Here is an 18,311-nt window from a genome sequence, read left to right on the forward strand (position 1 = left end):
ATCCGATTCTGAGAACAGAAAGATGGTTAAAAACAACATACAAAAAGGAAGTAACCCAATTGGTATTGAAAATAAATTGCTGGTTCTCCACCAACAACCCAAATGTGGAATTGAAAAGACCAGAGAACCCGCCATGTTGGGTTTTCATACAGCTAGTGGGAAAAAAGTAAAAATTGCAAAGGAATCTTTGGACAAGGTGAAATGTCTATTTGATGCAGAAAAACAAGATGATGATACAAGTAAAATCTTCAGTTTTCACTCCCAAGGGACAAAGACACTAAAGGAGACCAGGGAATATACTGAAGGGCTTCAATTAGAGACCGTTGAGGTAACAACCCTCCCAAAGTCTGAAGAAAAGAATCTGCTACATGATCATGAGAGAAACTTTATTTCCAATGAGACTACAGGACTCTTAAATGAACCTTTCAATAGACACACTAAAAGTCTTAAAACATCCAATAGTATTTCTTTGAAAGTTGAAGTACATCAAAATTTAGAAAAAGAAACAGCAAAAAGCCCTACAATGTGTTGCGCTGCCAGTGAAAATCCAGCTTTCGCATTTTGCACAGGACGTGGTAGGAAAATTTCTGTGAGTCAGGCATCACTGTTTGAAGCAAAAAAATGGCTTAGAGAAGGGGAATCGGAAGATCAACCAGTAGACATAAGTACTGCTAAGGCCATTTGTTTAAAAGCATGCCCTCAGGATTGGGTAGGAAATCCTCCATATGGAAGTAGTTCAAATCCCGTCATAACAGAAAGCGACAAGCAAAATTTAAGTTACTTAAGTAACAATTCATACAGTTCTGATTTTTGTCATTCTAATGAAGTACGTAATAAATCAGGATCTCTCTCTAAAATTGACTGCTCTGGTATCGAGCCCGTCATGAAGAACATCAGAAATAGAGAATGCACTACTAGTATCTCTGAAGTAACAGCTACTGCCAAAAAAGCACGCACGCCCCCACAAACTGTAAATGAAAACGTTTGTGTGCAGAAACTTAGGACTGACGCTCCCTGCACAAGTGAAAATGCAGCCATTGGATTTGCCATGTCTGGTTCCAGTAATTTTGAAGTCGGGCCACCTGCATTCAGTACAGCAAGTGGTAAAAGAGTCTCCATTTCACGCAAGGCAATAGAAAGAGCTAGGGAGATACTTGTAGACAACAGCAGTGAGGTGGTTAAACCAAACACTGAGAGACAATCAGACAGTTACAAAACAGGAATTGTAGGAGGCTCCTGTCGTAAAGCGTTAGATAATTCAGAAGATGATGTCTTTCCTAGCATTCTAGATGAAGGTTGTGCTGTCCATAAGGTTTTGGATGCTGCTCAAAGTGAACCAAGTTCACCTCATAACCAGCAGATGTCTGCATTGGATAGGGTTTCTGAACTACTACCTGCTGAGGTTAATGGGAAAATGTCTGATGTATGTAAATTTAGTATTGGGACTCTTCCCAAGTCAACTTCTTCAAATGTTTGTGGGATTTTTAGCACCGCAAGTGGAAAATCTGTACAGGTGTCAGATGCTTCATTGCAAAAGGCAAGACAGGTGTTTTCAGAGCTAGAAAATCATGCCGAGCATCTTGTTTCCAAAGCATCCTTTAAAAGTCGTGAAGAACATTCAAACAAGGTCACAGGAGACAAAGGCCATGGGATACACACCAAAGCCAAGTCACCGCCACGCCCCGAAAGCTTCCCTTCAAAGGTGGTGAGCGTATCTGCTGCTGCTGGTTTTAGTACAGCAAGTGGAAAGCAGGTTTTAATTTCTGAAAGTGCCTTATACAAAGTTAAGGGAATGTTAGAGGAGTTTGATCTAATCACAGCTGAATATAATCCTCAGTCACCTCCATTTATATCAGCTGCATCAAACATACTCCCACTGCCTTCTGTTGAGAACATTCCCAAAGAACCCACGAACTCCAAAGAAGTGAGAAAAACCTGTAAGACAGAATTCCAGTTGTTAAATATTGAAAGGGGTTCTTCAGAAAGCCCGTTGGAAACCAAAGCCTCGCTTGTTGAAAAGAGCCGTCCTTTGGGGAAAGAACAGACTTTGCTTAGACAAGTAAAAATGAAAATTGATAATGCCCCAACTTTTTCTAACATTCCCATGAAAAAACCCGTGGAAGTTACTTCTGCTTGCTCCAAAGATCCAGAAGGTTATTTTGAAACAGAAGCAGTAGAGATTGCCAAAGCTTTTATGGAAGATGATGAACTAACAGACTTGGAACTGCCAAGTCATGCCAAACATTCTCAGTTTACCTGCACAGAACCCAAGGAAACAGTTGTATTAAATTCAAGAACGGGGAAAAGAAGAAATACACTTGTCTCAGCTGGTAAGTTTCCCACCCTCCACCCTTTGGTTTGCAAGTCAGTACAAACTGCTATCTAGCAGTTAAAGAACAGATGCCTAGAAATCTCCCAAAAACTAGCTGATGGAAAGCCAATAGATCACAACAGAATAGTGTTCAATATAGAGCTGAAGATGAACTTCTTAGATTAAAAGTCACTGAAAACATAGTGGCTGCTCCTGACTCATGTTGACCTAACATGAAACAAGGCATTTCTAGTGCTGGGCCATCAGTGTGATTTTTGGTATCCTTGAATAATCCACTGTTAACCACTTTGTATTGATCCATCTCAAGGTTTCCCTTGTTTCCATTGGCCGTGCTCTCTACCAAACGTGATGTCCTCTTCTAACAATTGGCCGTTCCTGATGGCATGTCCAAAGAGCGTGACTCATGTAGTTTCACCATCCTCTCTTCTAAGGACCAGACAGATTAAAACCTTAAATACCTACCTGCTTCTAAGATGCCGTGGACTCTGTTTTATCAGAAGTCTCTTGACCAGTCCCTTCATATTACAGAAAACCAGGCCAATCCGTTCATTCCTCCACTTGGTACCTTTGCCCTTAGAGTTAGCCTGGCAGGTGCAGTTTACTTAGGTGCTATCCAGGTCAAAGAACTGATCTGTGTTAGAAGCAGTACAGCCAGAATAGTCCTTAGGAATGAGAATGGCAACACTTTATCTCACTTTGGACATGTTATTAAGAGAACTGGAGAAGGCTATTGTGCTGGGTCAAGTACGAATCAGTGAGAAGAGGGAACCCCTCGTGCGATGGGCAGTGACTGGGCGGGCGAGCAGTGCTTTGTTCTGCTGTGTGAGGGGTCACACCTAATGATACTCTAAGCTGTTTCCTCTGGGAGCATTCACAATGGTACGTTTATACGGCTTACCATGAACGTTTCTGTTCTCTAGAACAGAATTTGAAATACAGAAGTAGACTCGTCTTCCGGCAGGAGGGGTGGGAGTGAGGGGCAAACACCTCATCCTTCAAAATGTTCTCAAAGGCATCTTTACTTAAATGGAAGACTCATTACCACACCAACGTAGCACTTAGCTTAGTCGGGTCTCGTTATTTGGACTTTATAGGTCTTTAAACAGTTGGATCACCTACCACCCGATGAAAGCCTTTCGCCAACAGTTTTACTCATTAAGCTCTCTAAATCCACTCCCTGTAATAAGCATAAGAAAGAAAAGCGCTTGTCTCATGTATTAATCTCAGTAGGACCTGAACATTTATGATCTAAGTTATGGTTCCATTTTATTCTCTCAGCTTTATAGAGTGTTTAAGCCAGAGGTGTTCATTTTGCTATTTTTATGTAATTTGGTAATTCAAAAAACCTGTTCTCCTCAGTGACTAACTCAAGGGCCTAGGCAGTGGTTCTCAACCTCTGGTTCTTGAACCCTTTGGAGGTCGAGCGATCCTTCTACAGGGGTGGCCCAATCCATAACAGTAGCAAAATGAAAGTGATGAAATAGCAACAAAAATAAGTTTATGGTTGGACACGGTATGAAAGGGCCGCGGCATGAGGAAGGTGAGAACCACTGCTGTAAGGTGCCTTTCACGGGACTCAAATCTCCAGTCTTCTGGTTATCAGCCAAGCATTCAACCTTTGGGCCACCCACTGTTTATCCCTAGATCCTATTAAATATTTTAAGTCATCACAAAATACTAGAAATTAAAGCGATATTTTCAAATAAATATTCCCTTTCAGAAAATGGTCAGAAATTAAAGCGATATTGTCAAATAAATATTCCCTTTCAGAAAATGGTCACTGCAAATTGTAATTGTTATGTATTATTTAACATATAATAAATGGTAGTGCTTTAATTTTTAAGACGACTGTAGTCCAGGTTGGCACACATTGTGAGGTGCTCAATTGCTGACTTAAAAGTTTGGTGGTTCAAACTCCCCTGGTGCACCTCGGAGGACAGGCCTGAATAGGTGGTTTTGAAAGGTCACCGCCCTGAAAGTCCTGTGGAACAGTTCCACCCTGTCCACACACGGCACCGCGAGTTTCAGCCAACGGAACAATGAGTGCCAATGACAGGCTTTTACAAATGAAATGGCTATTAATTGCTTCTTTTTTTTAATATTTGCTTTAAAAATGTGGAAATATTTTTATAGGAGAACCTCCGACCAAACGAAGCCTGTTAAATGAATTTGACAGGATAGCAGAAAAACAAGAGAAGTCCCGACAAGCTTCAAAAAGCACTCCAGATGGTAAAATTTGCCCGTTATCCTTACCCCTCCTCTGCCTAGAGGTAGTCTACATAGTATTCATGAAGTTATCTTTCTCATCGCTTTGGGATGTATGTGTAATTGGAAAACATGTTAATTTCCTTGTAGTTTAATTATTGAACTTAAATCTTGCCTGCTTTCTTAAATGAACTTTCTTTGTAATGCCTAGTAGGGCCCAAAGTTACTCCACAAGTAGGAGATGTGAAGTGCTTCTAAAATAATGTCATTTGGGGGTTATTTTTGTGTAAAGCTATAAGCATTTGATGAAAACTTAGTGTAGTAAAAGCCTGGATCCTAGAACCCAGGCAAGCTTTCGTCCCCCACCATTGACCAAACCACTCTTCCCTGAGCAGACTACACTACCACCTCTACATCACCAGACCCCGAAAATGCCCTTTGTCACCACAGGTGTCACCACAGGTCACAGCAGCACCTCCACATCAACGGGCCTGGAAGACACACTCAGTCTTCATTGGCTGCTGTTCTCCAGCCTCCCGTGTCCTCCTGGCTCTCCGCTTGCATCGCTGCAACTCCTCTCGGTCGTCTTTGGTGGCCCAGCCTTCTTTCTGTTGCATCGAAGTGAGAAGCCCTGGCGATCTAATAGTTTGGCACTCAACTGCTAACCAGAAGTTTGGCAGTTCAAACCTACCAGCAGCTCTGTAAGAGAAAGATGTGACCATCTGCTTCTGTAGCCTTGGCCCTGTGGGCCAGTTCTCTAGGTCCTACAGGGTCAGTGTGACTCTGGATTGACACCACGGCACACAACGAGAGAGCTCAGTCCCCAGAGCTCTGCCCCACCTAAGCCCCAGGGTCTGGGAGCTTGACGGCTGCACTAGAACTACAGGCTTAGTCAGTCACTTGCTGACTTGATGCTTCTGCGTGGAGTAGCCAGTACTGAGCTGATTCCATCCCAGCCCTGAACCTACATAAGCGGGTGTCTTTCTTTTCTCTTCAGGAGCATGTACTACCCAGCCAGGTGACCACATCCTGTCCTTTACTTTTCTGCGTCCTCACAGCTCACATCCAGTCCATCAGTACATCCTATAAGGCCCGCCTTCACACTGTGCCCAGAATCAGGTCATTTCTGTTCACATCTGCCCTCTGCCTAGTCTCTTGCCTGGCCCCTAATCCAGCTCCCACTTTTGCCTTTGTCTTTGCCCCTCCCTCCCTTTAGCTGCCTGAATTATTGTTCTTCTACAGCTCAGACCATGTCACTGGGCTGCGTCCAGTACCACAGGCACCTGTCTCATTAACACTGACAGCCAACATTCTTACCATGGACTACTTGTAAATAATAATTAAAAGAACAGAAATAGAAGAGTATATGTCAGAAAAGTTCAAATAGAGGGCAATTATATTAAAAGACAGAGGCTTAGGGGCCCTGGTGGCACAGTGGGTTAAGTGTTGGTCTACTAACTAAAAGGTTGGCAGTTCAAACCCACCAGCCGCTCTGCTGGAGAAAGATGTAGCAGTCCAGTTCCGTAAAGATGACAGCCTTAGAAACCCTTTGGGGCAGTTCTATTTTGTCCTACAGGGTCACTTTGAATCGGCACCAACATAACAGCAGTGTTTAGTTTTGGTTTTTAATAGAAGCTGAATTTTAAAACAAGAAATCAAGTGCATTTTGGAATTCTCTAATGCACAGATTCCCAAACTGAATTTGGCCTACCATCCGCTCTAGAAAAAACAAATAAATTACTCGGCAGCCCCCTGGCAATTAAAAACGCTTGTGCTATAGCCCATCATCTCAGATCAAGTGTAGGTATCTACTTTCATCGCTCCCTGGATCATTCTAGCACTGCCCCACTGGGAGCAGTATTTTCCACTTTGGGACACGCTGCTGTTGAATCTCCCATTTACTGGAGGAGACCAGAGGGTGCCTGGAACACAGAATGGGCTGTTAGGGACATTGAGTTGATGGGGACAGTGGTGAGATACTTTGGAAAAGGATAGCAATGTGGTGGCCCAACAGGCAAGAAGTCAGCTTCGTCAGATTGTAAATGAAGAAGTTGTGTTGGTGAATGTTTGGTGTGGGTTAAATGTTCAGAAAACTGCATGTACTTCTTTTTTCTCTACTGACTTTGTGGTTTTGAAACCGTAACCAATGACAAAACTGCAACTACTACCCCACCAACACACCTTCCTGTTTACCACTTCTCCATTTCTCGCTCATTGTAACCCACGCCGTTGAGTAGATTCTGACTTTAAAGGACCCTACAGGACAGAGCAAGAAAACCTGGTGGTGCTGACAGATTGAGCACTGGACTCACCACAGTCTGCAGTTCAAACCCACAGACTGCTTCTTGCGAGAGAGCTGATAGTATCTGCTTCCGTGAAGATTTACAACCTCAGAAAGCCTATGATTTTGTTATGATTTGGAATTAATTAGATGACATTGAGTTTGGTTTGTGCCTCCTTAAGGTTTCCAAAACTAATTTGTCACACATTCCTGCTCCCATGGAGACTGGACTATATGACAATAAAAAGGTTTAAAGAAATTTAAAAAAAAAAAAAAGGTTTCCAAAACTAAATCTATACAGAAGGAGACGGCCACACTTTCCCCACAGAATAGCTGGTAGGCTTATGTCACTCATTAGTGACAGCCAAGCGCTCTAACCACGGTACTGCCATGGTCCCTTTGCTCACTGTAGGCTACTATTTTAAATAGTTTTCTCTTCCTAGGCAGAATGTATGCTAATTTTTTGTTTAATTTATGCTGGATTTTTTGTTATGTTTTCCTGTGAGTTATGTAGATACATAGTTGTTCTCAGTTTGTGAATCTAAGATTGATTTTGTTAGCTATTTACTGAGCAACCCTTAGGTGCATTGAAACTATAAAATGTGTACAACTGTCTCTAAATTTGTTGTTTAAATATAGCAACATGTGTAATCAATTGATTTAGGAAAGAAAGCATCCAATTGGATTATTAATAATATATAACAATTATTTTTCTAGGCACAATGAAAGATAGAAGATTATTTATGCACCACATTTCCTTAAATCCAATTACCTGTGTACCGTTTTGGTAAGGCATCTTTAATGTTTATTATTATTACAGTGTGACAGGAATAGTGTGGCTATTTCTCTTTTTTAACGCTGTTATGAATGTACAGAGCTCCTGATCAGTTTCATGACGTAATAATTCATGTACTTTCTGCTTCATCTCATTCACTGCATTCCCCTCAGTGTAGTATTTATTACCCAGCATGCCTCTCCCCTGTGTTTCCGCTCACCATTCCTTCTTGCCTTCTGAACTTTGTCCTTGGGTAAGTGCTGCCCCTATCACCCTAAACGTTTGATTAGTCTCAGGTGCTTGGCTAAAAATGAATAGAAGTTGGTAGCGTCAGAGCTCAGAGGAGGGGCGAAAACGTGGTTCCAAACTTTAGAACCTGTGATGTTGGTTTGATGGCACAACTGCCAATAAAATACAGCTACCAGGTGGCTTCACGGGTCTGAGAAAAGGCATGTCCCTAGGTGTTTAAGTGTGCACATCTGCTCATGAGTGTCGTCAAGGCTGCTGGGTTGGTTCCCACCATAGCAGCCACACACAGCACTACAAACGCTGCCTATTGCTGTGGCCACTGTGTCAGTCATCACCTTAAGGGTCTTCCTCCTTTTTGCTGACCCTGTTGTTTATCAAGCACGAGTAATGAATAGTCAAACTTAAAATATTGTTTCCCCCCCTTTCAGCACAACCAAAGAACGGCCAGAAATCCGAACCCCAAGTTTTACAGCACCCGGGCAGCAGTTTCTCCCCAGAAGCCATGTTTTGGGACACTCAGCTTTGGAAAAGCCATCCAGCAGTGTATCCGTTTCAGGAGAGCCGCTTCATCGAGCCCCTGTTTCAGGAAGGGATGGAGCCAGAGCCGCAGTTAGTGCAGGTAGACCAGTGAAAGTCTTTGTTCCACCTTTCAAAACGAAAGCACATTTTCAAAAAAAGGAGCAGTGTGCTGCCGGGAATGTCGATGTGGACGAAAACGAGCACCCACAGAAGAACTTGGCTGTACCTGGTGCCGGTGCCGGTGCCAGCATGAGTGGAGGTGGAATCTACCCACTTGACCAGAAGGACTCCAGTCAAGCTGCCGCCGTCACTTTCAGCACGCATGAAGGAGAGCCGTTAGGTATTGTATAAGAATTTCTGTGTTAAGATTCTGCTTTTTGGGTTAGGTATCTCTCTCATGCAATAAGCTCGGAATCTCCTCAAGGCTGAGGATTTTGCTAAGACCAAAGCCAGGTTACATTCTGTTTCCCAAAATAACCGCTTGTGGAAGGTAAGCATCGAGCTACAAGCTAAGGACAGCTAGGTGGGCTACTACTACTACTACTTCTTCCAAGTTTAAGCTAAAAACCATTCATCTATTTTTATTCCTCAGCCAGCTTTACAAGCTGGGAAACTCTTTGCATCCCTGCAGCCTTAAAAGGGGAGGCGGCATTTCAAATGAAAGAAAATGGATGTGTGCGAGCAAAATACAGAGCAGGCACCAGTTAGGCTGACAGGTTCCTGTCCCCGGTTGTTGGCTGACTGCTCACTCTCTCACAGATGTCCTTGCGAGTCTCCAGATCGCTCGAGACGCCCAGGAGGCCCGGATCAGGATGAAACAGCAGCAGCGTGTGTGCCCTCAGCCAGGCAGCCTGTACCTGGCAAAAACGTCCTCCGTGCCCAGAGTCTCTCTCAGAGCAGCTGTGGAAGGCCGGGCTCCTGCTGCCTGTTCCCCAGAACAGGTATGCTCTGCCCACAGGGCCTTCAGAACCTCAACAGTGTGAACCCCGGGGTGCTGGGACAATCCGGGGGACTACCGAAAGCAGACACCTACTCTATGTCCTGGGTGATGGCTAGAGTACAAAAGGTTTTCCTTGCCAGGGCGCAACAGAGCCTTCCCCACCCCCACCCCCCCGAAAAGGAGACAGTAGGCCAAATGAATGTGGGAACCCACAGGAGCAGTTCTACTCCGTCCACGGGCTTGCTGCGGGCTGTGATAGAGGCAGCAGGAATGGGAGATCATTACAGTAAGGAGCCCTGGGGTGCAGTGGTTAGGCACTCCGCAGTTGAGCTCTCCCAGCAGCTCTGCAGGACGGAGCTCCCTGTGCTAGAGGCTGGTGGACGTCAGAGGCGGACCCCTGCCTGCATTTACCCACCTGCTTCTACCCCAGGCAGTGCTTCACCGTCAGCACATCCCTGCCCTCCACGAGCGTACTCCGTTCTGAAGCACCAGCTCTTGCAGACCCAGTGTGACAGGGGGTTTAGGCATGAGGGATGACATAGTCACTGCTTTACCTACTGGACACACTTCTAATCCTTACAGTCCCCTCACAGGAAGCCTCACAGTAGACAGGTGTTAACTTGGGTGAAGGGGAGAGTGAGATGTCAGAGGGGGATGGGCAGGGCAAGCTATTAGGGTATGTGTGTGGGGTGGGTGTTCATAGCTAGTTTTAAGTTGTTGAGCACAAAATTAATTATCTGAAATGTAAACCCACACCTAATCCACAACTTAAAAATACATGTGTATGGAATCTGCAATCACCACTATGTTGTGTGGCATTGTATCAATGAATCTCAGAATCAGAGCAGGCTCATTTTTGGTTTTCCAGGTCCACCAACTAGGGATGGGAGAACCAAGGTTCTGAAGCCAGGAGCTGGACTCTGGCTGCCTTCCAGCTCAGAACAAAGGAACGGGAATCTTGGGCTTATAGAGAGAGCCCAGTGAACGTTGGTACTAAGTCAGTTCACCTCACAGTTTCTGAGGCTGTCAGCCTTATAGGAGCAGATAGATCACAGGGCCTTTGGGTTGGCGCACCAGGGCCCCTTGAGGCAAACATAAGCACCCACCTGGAAAAGGGCCAGCCCCGGGGGGGCCACCCCACAGTGATCTCCCTAAGATACTGCTACTCTTCTCTTCACTGTCCTCTCCTTGCTAAGCTTTTGAACTTGAAAGTTTTCTCTTAAAACTGTCCGTCTGGTTTCTGTCCTTCGATGGCTTCCCTTGATGGAGATAGCAGGAAGCACCTGCAGTCCAGGGAATGAAAAAGCTGCCACTCATTGATAAGAAAGTCCGTTGAATTTCATTAACAAATAATTTTGTAGTATTTTCATATTTAAATGAAAAATGCTTTGTGAATTCTATTGGGCTTTTATAGCTGAGTTTCTGTCATATGGAATGTGTCTGTGTTCTTTGATGTTTTTGTTTTCCGTCCCATCGCCAACTTTCCTCTGCTTCTCTTTGAGCAGCTGTATGTGTGCGGCGTCCCTACGCACTGTGCACAGATCAGCAGCAGGAATGCTGCAGCCTTTCGGTTTCGTGCTCAGGACTATTTTGGAAAGGAAGCCTGGGCTGGAAAGGGAATCCAGCTGGCTGATGGTGGGTGGCTCATCCCCTCCAACAGCGGACATGCTGGAAAAGAAGAATTCTACAGGTAGGTGTGCTCGAGATAGCCCACCCCACCCCTCCCTCTGTCCTCTTGTGTTAGTCCAGGATGACTAGAGAAACAAATCCAGGGATACTCGTATGTGTAAGACAGAGCTTTTAGATCAAGAAGTAGTTATATATCAGGAGAAGATCCCAGCCCCTCCAGTACTAGTCCATACATCCCTCTTCAGACTCACACAGCCACAAGCAATGATGCAGAATGCACGAAGAGCACAAGCCAGTGGCTGAAAAGGCCGTGGATCCAATGGCGGTGGATGCGCCTCCAGGGCTCTGATGAGTCCTGGGTGCGTCTCAGTGGCTCGCCCACAGGAAGGTGAAGCTGAAATGGGGGGTGGAGGGCCGGCTTATAGGACCCTCTTTATGAGGAGGTCGTGCCCACAAGGAGGCACCATCAGGCTGTGACTTGGTTGACAGGCTAGAATCCACCCCTACACTTGATGTTGACACCGAATTATGTAGCTACAACACCAATCTTCCACTAGTGCTTTTGAGCTAAAAAAAATGATGTGAGTCGAACTTTGTAGACATCCTGTCATCTCCAATGCGTGATGGGCAAGAAGCAGTCTGTTGAGATCTTTTAAAAGGTGAATTATGATTTGTCTTGGAATTAATGCACTGAGGTTTTTTCTTAACTCGGGACAATTTTCTGTTGTGTTTACAAAATGAAGACTGGTGAGGAATGTTGGGTTTGGCTTGGCCCTGTGGTCCTGTTCCTCCTTCCGCCCCCCAAACCATGCCACCATCTGGTCTTCAGGATGCTCCTGTTGATGTGGCATGGCTGCCCGCTCACAGCCACCCAGGGGACGGGGCTCCCATAGGCCGCTCTGAGGCCAATGCCATCTCCTCGTCAGAATCTAAACAGTGCTGTTGACACCGATCACGCATGTGCCACATGAAGAGCACAGTCAGTGGCACAGAGCTGTGCAGGTGGAAGTTGCTGACTTGGAGAATGTGTAGTTTTGTATGTTTTTGCCTCAATTGAAGGAAAACAGTGACACGAATAACAGTGAGGACAAGGAAGAAGAAAATGTTCTGAAACGGCGGTGCGGACGGTGCAGGTCTTTTTGATATGATGGAACTGTTTTATGCTCGTGGACGAAGTGCCAGTAAAACTGTTTTTACAAATTTTATTGATATAATTTACATACCACACAACTCAGTGGTTTAAATATATTTTAAAAGAGTTTTTGCAGTTGTCACCACAGTCAATTCTAGGACATTTTCTTCATTCATGTGCTCCACCCCAACCTCCTAGAGGGCCCATGAAACCCTCGGTAACAGCACATAGCTCGCAGGGGGCTGAGGTCATTAACTGCGTGACAGATAGAGTGGGCTAATGCTTAAGCTGATCATTCTGTGTGGCCTGTGGATGATGTTGTGAATATCCAAATGGCCCTAGGCCGAAGAAAGCTCCCCTTCCCCTAATGTAGACCATCGTCTTTTGGGGAGTTAACCTGGATGGTGACCCCTAGACCTCCAGCCCAGTGGCTCAGTCCCTCCTGTTCGTTGGGGTTGGTTGGGGGTTGTTTCGGTCGGCCCCTTGGGTTTTCCGGCGGTTTTTTTGTGGTTTTGTTTGTTTATTTTCAGAAATCGCTCTCCAGGCCTTTCTTCCAAGACCCCTCTTTGTGGTTGGCACCCTTTTGTCTTTCAGTTGGCAGCCGAGAGTGTTAACCATTTGTCCCAGCCAGGGACTGCTCCATGTGCTATGCGTACCAAAGCCACCACGCTCAGGAAAGCCCCTGGCCTGATGGACCCTGCATTCCAGTGTGGGGCAGGAGGGCTGGGTCCCTGGGCACCCCACTGCTAACGGAAAGGTTGGGGGTTTCAGTCCACCAGAGGTGCCTGTGAAGAGAGGCCTGGCCGTTGGCTTCTGGAAACCCCTGTGGAACAGCACAGCTCTCCTGCAGGGTGGGGCGCGGGGCGCCTGGAGCAGGACCAGCCCCGGAAGCTGCGGGCTGAGAGTGGGGAGCAGCAGAAAGTGAACAAAATAGTTACATAAAGTGTGGAGAGGGTGACAGGAGCCGTTGGTGGTGCCGTGAGTTAAGTATTGAGGATGGTTTGTGTCCACCAGCTACTCTGAGGGCAAACAGTGGAGCTGTCAGTACCTGTGGAGCTGCACCATGGAGCTGCCCCTTTGGGGCAGGTCACTGAGTCAGAAAGGACTGGGTCTGGGTTCCTAGAAGGTGATGAGTACCATGAACATAGGTACCGTGAGCTGGGTCCATAGAGAACGTGGCCAGGGAGGGAGGCGTCCTGTTGATGAGCCCCGGGGAGGGGCCCCAGCACACCTGGTATTGGGGGGGTGGGGGGTGGGACGGGGATCAGGGTCCACAGGGCACAGGAGAGGGAAGCAAGCGTTGCCCTCCGTCACAGAGATGGCAGAATGCCAGTGCGCAGTGACTGTGTGTGCGTGGCGGCCCCAGAGGCCCCAGGGAGGTGAGGAAGAGGTGGCCCAAGAGGCCAAGCCCTGGAGAGGGAACATGCAGTGCCAGCATCTACAAATCATCTTAATTCCTTAAAAAATCCAATTTTTAATGAAGACTCTCCTTTTCCAGGAGTAAGTCTGCATGCGCTGGAATTGTCATCTTGATAAATGTGCTCAAGGGAATTGTTGGCACACACTAGATCACTTTCTGAAAACCAGTGGTGTGGAGGAACTTGGCTTCGTGCCCTGTAGGGGTGGTCTGTGTGGTACGGGAAGTGGGGGGCAGGGGGAGGCAGCTCCTCATCACTCAGTTCACAGTCGCCTGATGTGCTTTGTGTTGTGTCCTCCTCCTCTCTCTGCAGGGCTCTGTGTGACACCCCTGGCGTGGACCCACAGCTTATTTCTCAAGCCTGGGTCTCCAACCACTACAGATGGATCGTGTGGAAGCTGGCGGCCATGGAGGTCTCCTTCCCCAAGGAATTTGCCAGCAGATGCTTGCACCCTGAGAGAGTGCTGCTCCAGCTAAAGTACCGGCAAGTGCCCAGTGCCCGTCCTACCCCCACATCCCTCCAGCTGTGTCATCAGGGACACTCAGCAGTCGATGCTGGTGACCCCGAGTCACCCTCCCCACTGAGCATCTCCACTCACTCAGCTCTCGCTTCCCCTCTGAGCGTCTGAGAAGGGTGTGAGTCACTAATGCGGCCCTGTGGTCAGTGCCTCGTAATGAAGTGCTCTCACACTGTCCTTGTTCTCAACCCCATGGTCTTCCATCTCAGCTTTTGTCTGACAAAGATGTCATTTCCATTCTCGGTCTTCACTGCCCTTTCCAGTGAATTAGATGTGGCTGGCGTCCCTGAGCCACACGTCTTCTCTCCCCAGCTATGACGTGGAGGTCGACAGAAGCGGCAGGTCGGCTATACGGAAGATAACCGAGAGGGACGACACCTCTGCCAGAACGCTGGTTCTGTGCGTCTCAGAAGTGGTCTCGCCCAGCCCGCTTCCTGCTGAGCCAGCGAGTGGTGAGACCAGGCTTGCAGATGCCCGGGGCAGGGCCGTCCTGGAGCTGACCGACGGCTGGTACGCGCTCAGAGCCCAGCTCGACCCGCCCCTCTCTGCCCTCCTGAAGACAGGCCGGCTGGCAGTGGGCCACAAGATCATCACACACGGAGCAGAGCTGGTGGGCGCTCAGGATGCCTGTCCTCCTCTTGAAGCCCCAGCCTCTCTCCTGCTCAAGGTGAGCCAGGACACTCCAGTCAGGGACCTTCCAGAGGGCTTCCCATCCCAAGCTGCAGGCGCACCCATGTGGCTTCTAAGGAAGCTATGCTTTCTATCAACTTTCTGCTAACCACCAGGTGGGTCAGCAGTTAGAACCCAGCCATCGCTCCGTGGGAGAAAGGTGAGGCTGTCTGCTCCGTGCAGATGGACCTTCCTGGAGGGTCTCTATGAACAGAATCCACACAGCAGCCACGACTGTGTTGTCTGTTTGTTTTAAAACAAAACCTTAGTGTTAAAAGTAAATTCTTTATTCAATTAAAAACGTTTCTCCTGTTTATGGGAGAGGTGGCAGCCATCACAAGAGGAAGGCAGGAGTAAACCTGGCCCAGGTTCCACTTGTATGCATAGCTCACGCTGCCATCTTGTTCTCATGACAGTGCTCTGTGGGTCCCTGTGCCAGAGTGACTGCAGGGTTGGTTGCAGGCCCTCATGAACATCGCATTACAATGCACCGCTCCGCTAGACAGTTCACCCAGCCTGCGCACCAGGACATCGCCATGTGGGTCTGCAGTGTTGCTCTCAGAAATTAATAATAATGCATATTACGATTCATTTTGCGGTGTCTCATAGAGATTTAGATCATAGATCTAAATTTATCTAAAAGAGAATTTAGATCAGTGATTTGGGAAAATATATTAGGAATCAAACATTTTAAGATAGAGTTATTTAACCTCCAGTGGTGTCTGCTGCGTAGCATATAGCTGAACATATTCACTGAGACTGGCTTTTGCTCAGTGTTGCTTAGGCTACCCAGGTGGCTCTTGTCATTTTTGTTTTACCAAAACCAAGTAGTTGTCAAGTGCCATCGGGTCCCACCTAAAACACTGCCCAGCCCTGCACCATGCTCACAGTCACAGTATAATGACAAGGAAAACTGCTGCTTGCAGCTGAGCTCACTGTGTTATGATTGCATTTCCAGCCCTCCCCAGCTCCTACCCGCTGGAGTCATTAACTGCTTCACTTCTTCGTTTTTCTTGATTTTCTGCATCCTTGCTGCTAGCTTGTTCCCACTCAGGATCTATGAGATTCCTCCCTTGTCCATTTCCTGTCTTTGTCTCGGAGAGCTCCTGGGCCTTTCCCGGCTCCTGCCCCATTCTGTATCCTACACTGTCTCGCTCTTTGCTGTTGTGGAAGCCCACTTCCTCCAAATGCCTTTTGTCTTGCTTGACCTGCTCCTTGGCACATGGTCCCCCAGGCATCTTGAGAGAGGAAGTGTGTTACCCTTTGTGTCCTTCCCGTGGGTCAGTGCAGTATCGAATTTGACTCTGAAAAGCTGAGCTTCCAGTTGTTGAAAGACATTTTCTCTAATCTCCTCCAGCTGTGACTTCGAGTCTGCTGAGTTTGGTTGTGCGCACATTCCCAGCCCTTTGTTTTGTGTCCCCATGTAAAGCAGTCTGTAAGCCCTTTCTGTCTCCTGGGCCTAGAACAAAGTTTTCTGGTAAAGTTCTATGGCTCGGGCCTTGTTTGTCCCTTCCAGCCGAGACGCTGGCTCCCTCGTGAGCTGTGGGGGCTGGAGTGCGGTCATTCTCTGACTGTCCCCTCGCTCTCGTTTTTCTCGGGCGGTAGGGCTCCTCGATTGACCCATCTAAGTGTCTCCTCTCTTCCTGTGTATTGGTCGGTGGCAGTGTCTTCCCCTCCCTTCTGAGATCGCTCCCTCTGTCTTCCACCCTGACAGAAGTGCATCTTCACTGGCAGTTAGCAGCGCAGCGAGTGGCCACGGTGATGCCACTTTGGCTTCCCCCACCCTCCTTGAGAAATGTTGAAAACCCTTTTGTGGTTGTAGTCCTGGTAGAAACAGCACATGAGGCTGCCATGTAACCGTTTGTACACAGACCAGTGACTTGGTCATATTTTTCACACTGTATCAACAATCTCATTGTTCCATCTCAGCTGTTCCCTTTTCGGGATCCTCCTTCCTCTGCTCACCGCCCCCACCCCCACCCCCGTCTCTGTGTTGAGAGTGAGTGGGACCTGTTGTTCCCTGCGGTGACTCTAATGAAGCATGGGGGGTGGGCGGGTTGATATTGCCCCGGGGGTACTCTTCATTTTAGGAACCAATTCATTATTTACTTGAATCCACTCAAATTTGGAAGCGAATATTTTGAAACCATCCCATCATAACATGAAAAATCTTATGATGCCTGTCAGAATTAAATATTTGGTTTCTAAGCTGATTTGTTCTTTAATTTTTCCAGATCTCTGCTAACAGCACACGGCTGGCTCGCTGGTATACCAGACTCGGCTTCTTCCAGGATCCCCGACCATTTTCTCTGCCCTTGTCCTCTCTGTTCAGTGATGGCGGCAACGTCGGCTGTGTTGACGTGGTGGTGCAGAGAGTGTACCCTGTACAGGTATGACGGGGCCGAGGGGCTCTGCAGGTCATTTTCTTCAGGCAGCTATGTTGACTGTCCCTCCATTGCAGTGGGTGGAGAAGACGCCGTCCGGACTGTATGTATTTCGAGACGAAAGAACAGAAGAGAAGGAAGCAGCACGGCATGCTGAGGCCCGACAGAAGAGGCTGGAAGCCCTGCTCACGAGGGTGCAGGCAGAGCTGGAAGAGCAGGAAGGTGACGCAGCTGGGGGTGGGGGCTGTAAAATCTGTGGGGAGATTCCGTTCTTTTCTGCATAGTGGTGCCACTGCCCTCCCTGCTCACACTAGACCCCAACACCCACTGGTCGTCATCTGTGTCTGTTGGGAACTTTCTCAGACGGGCTTCTTTCACTCATATTGTGTATTTAAGGTTTCTCCGAGTATTTCAGTAGCTTGATTGAAAGAAAAAAATTTTTTAGTCACTAAATAATCCTCCTTTGTAGGCTGTGGCACAATTTCCTCAGCTACTGCTCACCCTTTGAAGGACGTCTAGGTGGCCTCCAGCTTGGGCGACTATGAGTAAAGCTGCTATAAATAGGCACGGGTAGGGGTAGCTCCACACAGAAGTTTACAAGTCACCTGTGTGAACACCGTGGAGCGCGGTGGTTGCACCGGTGGTCAGTGTGTCCCGGCCCCTGTGAGACACTGCCCCCTGCCCCCGCCCCCCCCTGCACTGTGTTCATTCCCGCCTGAGAGTCCCGTTGCTCCATGTCCTCACCAGCATTTGATGTCGTCATTTTTAAAGTTCAGTTCTTTCCAACAGCTGTGTATGAGTCTTGTCTTCGTGAGCAAGTCTCCAGCAGTCGTTGGTGTTGACCAGCCTTTCAAGCTCTTGTTTGCTCTGTTTATCTCTGGTAATGAGATAGACACATAAATTTTCATGATAAAAGTCATCCAATGTTTTTATGTTGACTGAACATAGCATTTACTTTGTTAAATCTACTTTTTAAAAACTTATAATTGATGGAAGATTTTAGGTTTTTCTGCATTTCCTTAGGATTTTCTATATTAATTAACTTCCTGTTCGCTACATCTGTGGGGGAATGAAATTCATAATATTTCATGTGCTTAAAGTTATCGCTAGCTCCGATGTTCGTACTTCTAGCTACAGTGTAGCTGTTAGCATGTGAGTCTCAGGTTTTCCCAGAGAACTATAAACAGATGAGTGGTTTCTAATGATGTGACTTGGGTGCCTTTGCCCCTGTTCTCTGAACTTCCGTGTTTTTAATTTTGTG

The 18,311-nt window shown here is 47.2% G+C and overlaps 1 protein-coding gene across 1 annotated transcript; it reads left to right on the top strand.

The window, feature by feature from the left end:
* The first annotated feature begins 5,224 nt into the window (after nucleotides 1-5,224).
* BRCA2 (BRCA2 DNA repair associated) lies at nucleotides 5,225-17,662 on the top strand. The gene is made up of 9 exons (XM_045294010.1): nucleotides 5,225-5,238; nucleotides 7,536-7,605; nucleotides 8,271-8,701; nucleotides 9,121-9,302; nucleotides 10,807-10,991; nucleotides 13,793-13,963; nucleotides 14,310-14,664; nucleotides 16,901-17,056; nucleotides 17,128-17,662. Exons 2-9 carry the CDS (start codon nucleotides 7,541-7,543, stop codon nucleotides 17,332-17,334), a joined length of 1,752 nt encoding a protein of 583 aa, XP_045149945.1. The 5' UTR covers nucleotides 5,225-5,238; nucleotides 7,536-7,540; the 3' UTR covers nucleotides 17,335-17,662.
* Nucleotides 17,663-18,311: the final 649 nt, after the last annotated feature.

This window comes from Echinops telfairi, unplaced genomic scaffold (genome assembly GCF_000313985.2).
Source record: "Echinops telfairi isolate 266 unplaced genomic scaffold, ASM31398v2 ScPeMD7_2565;HRSCAF=3150, whole genome shotgun sequence".
NCBI lineage: Eukaryota > Metazoa > Chordata > Mammalia > Afrosoricida > Tenrecidae > Echinops > Echinops telfairi.

What these genes read in the sequence shown, in the direction of transcription:
- BRCA2 (XM_045294010.1), top strand. Translation starts at nt 7,541, where the DNA reads ATGAAAGATAGAAGATTATTTATGCACCACATTTCCTTAAATCCAATT. An exon ending in GCATGAAGGAGAGCCGTTAG is followed by an intron (nt 8,702 to 9,120) that starts GTATTGTATAAG and finishes ACTCTCTCACAG; the next exon opens with ATGTCCTTGCGAGTCTCCAG. An exon ending in CTGCTCCAGCTAAAGTACCG is followed by an intron (nt 13,964 to 14,309) that starts GCAAGTGCCCAG and finishes TTCTCTCCCCAG; the next exon opens with CTATGACGTGGAGGTCGACA.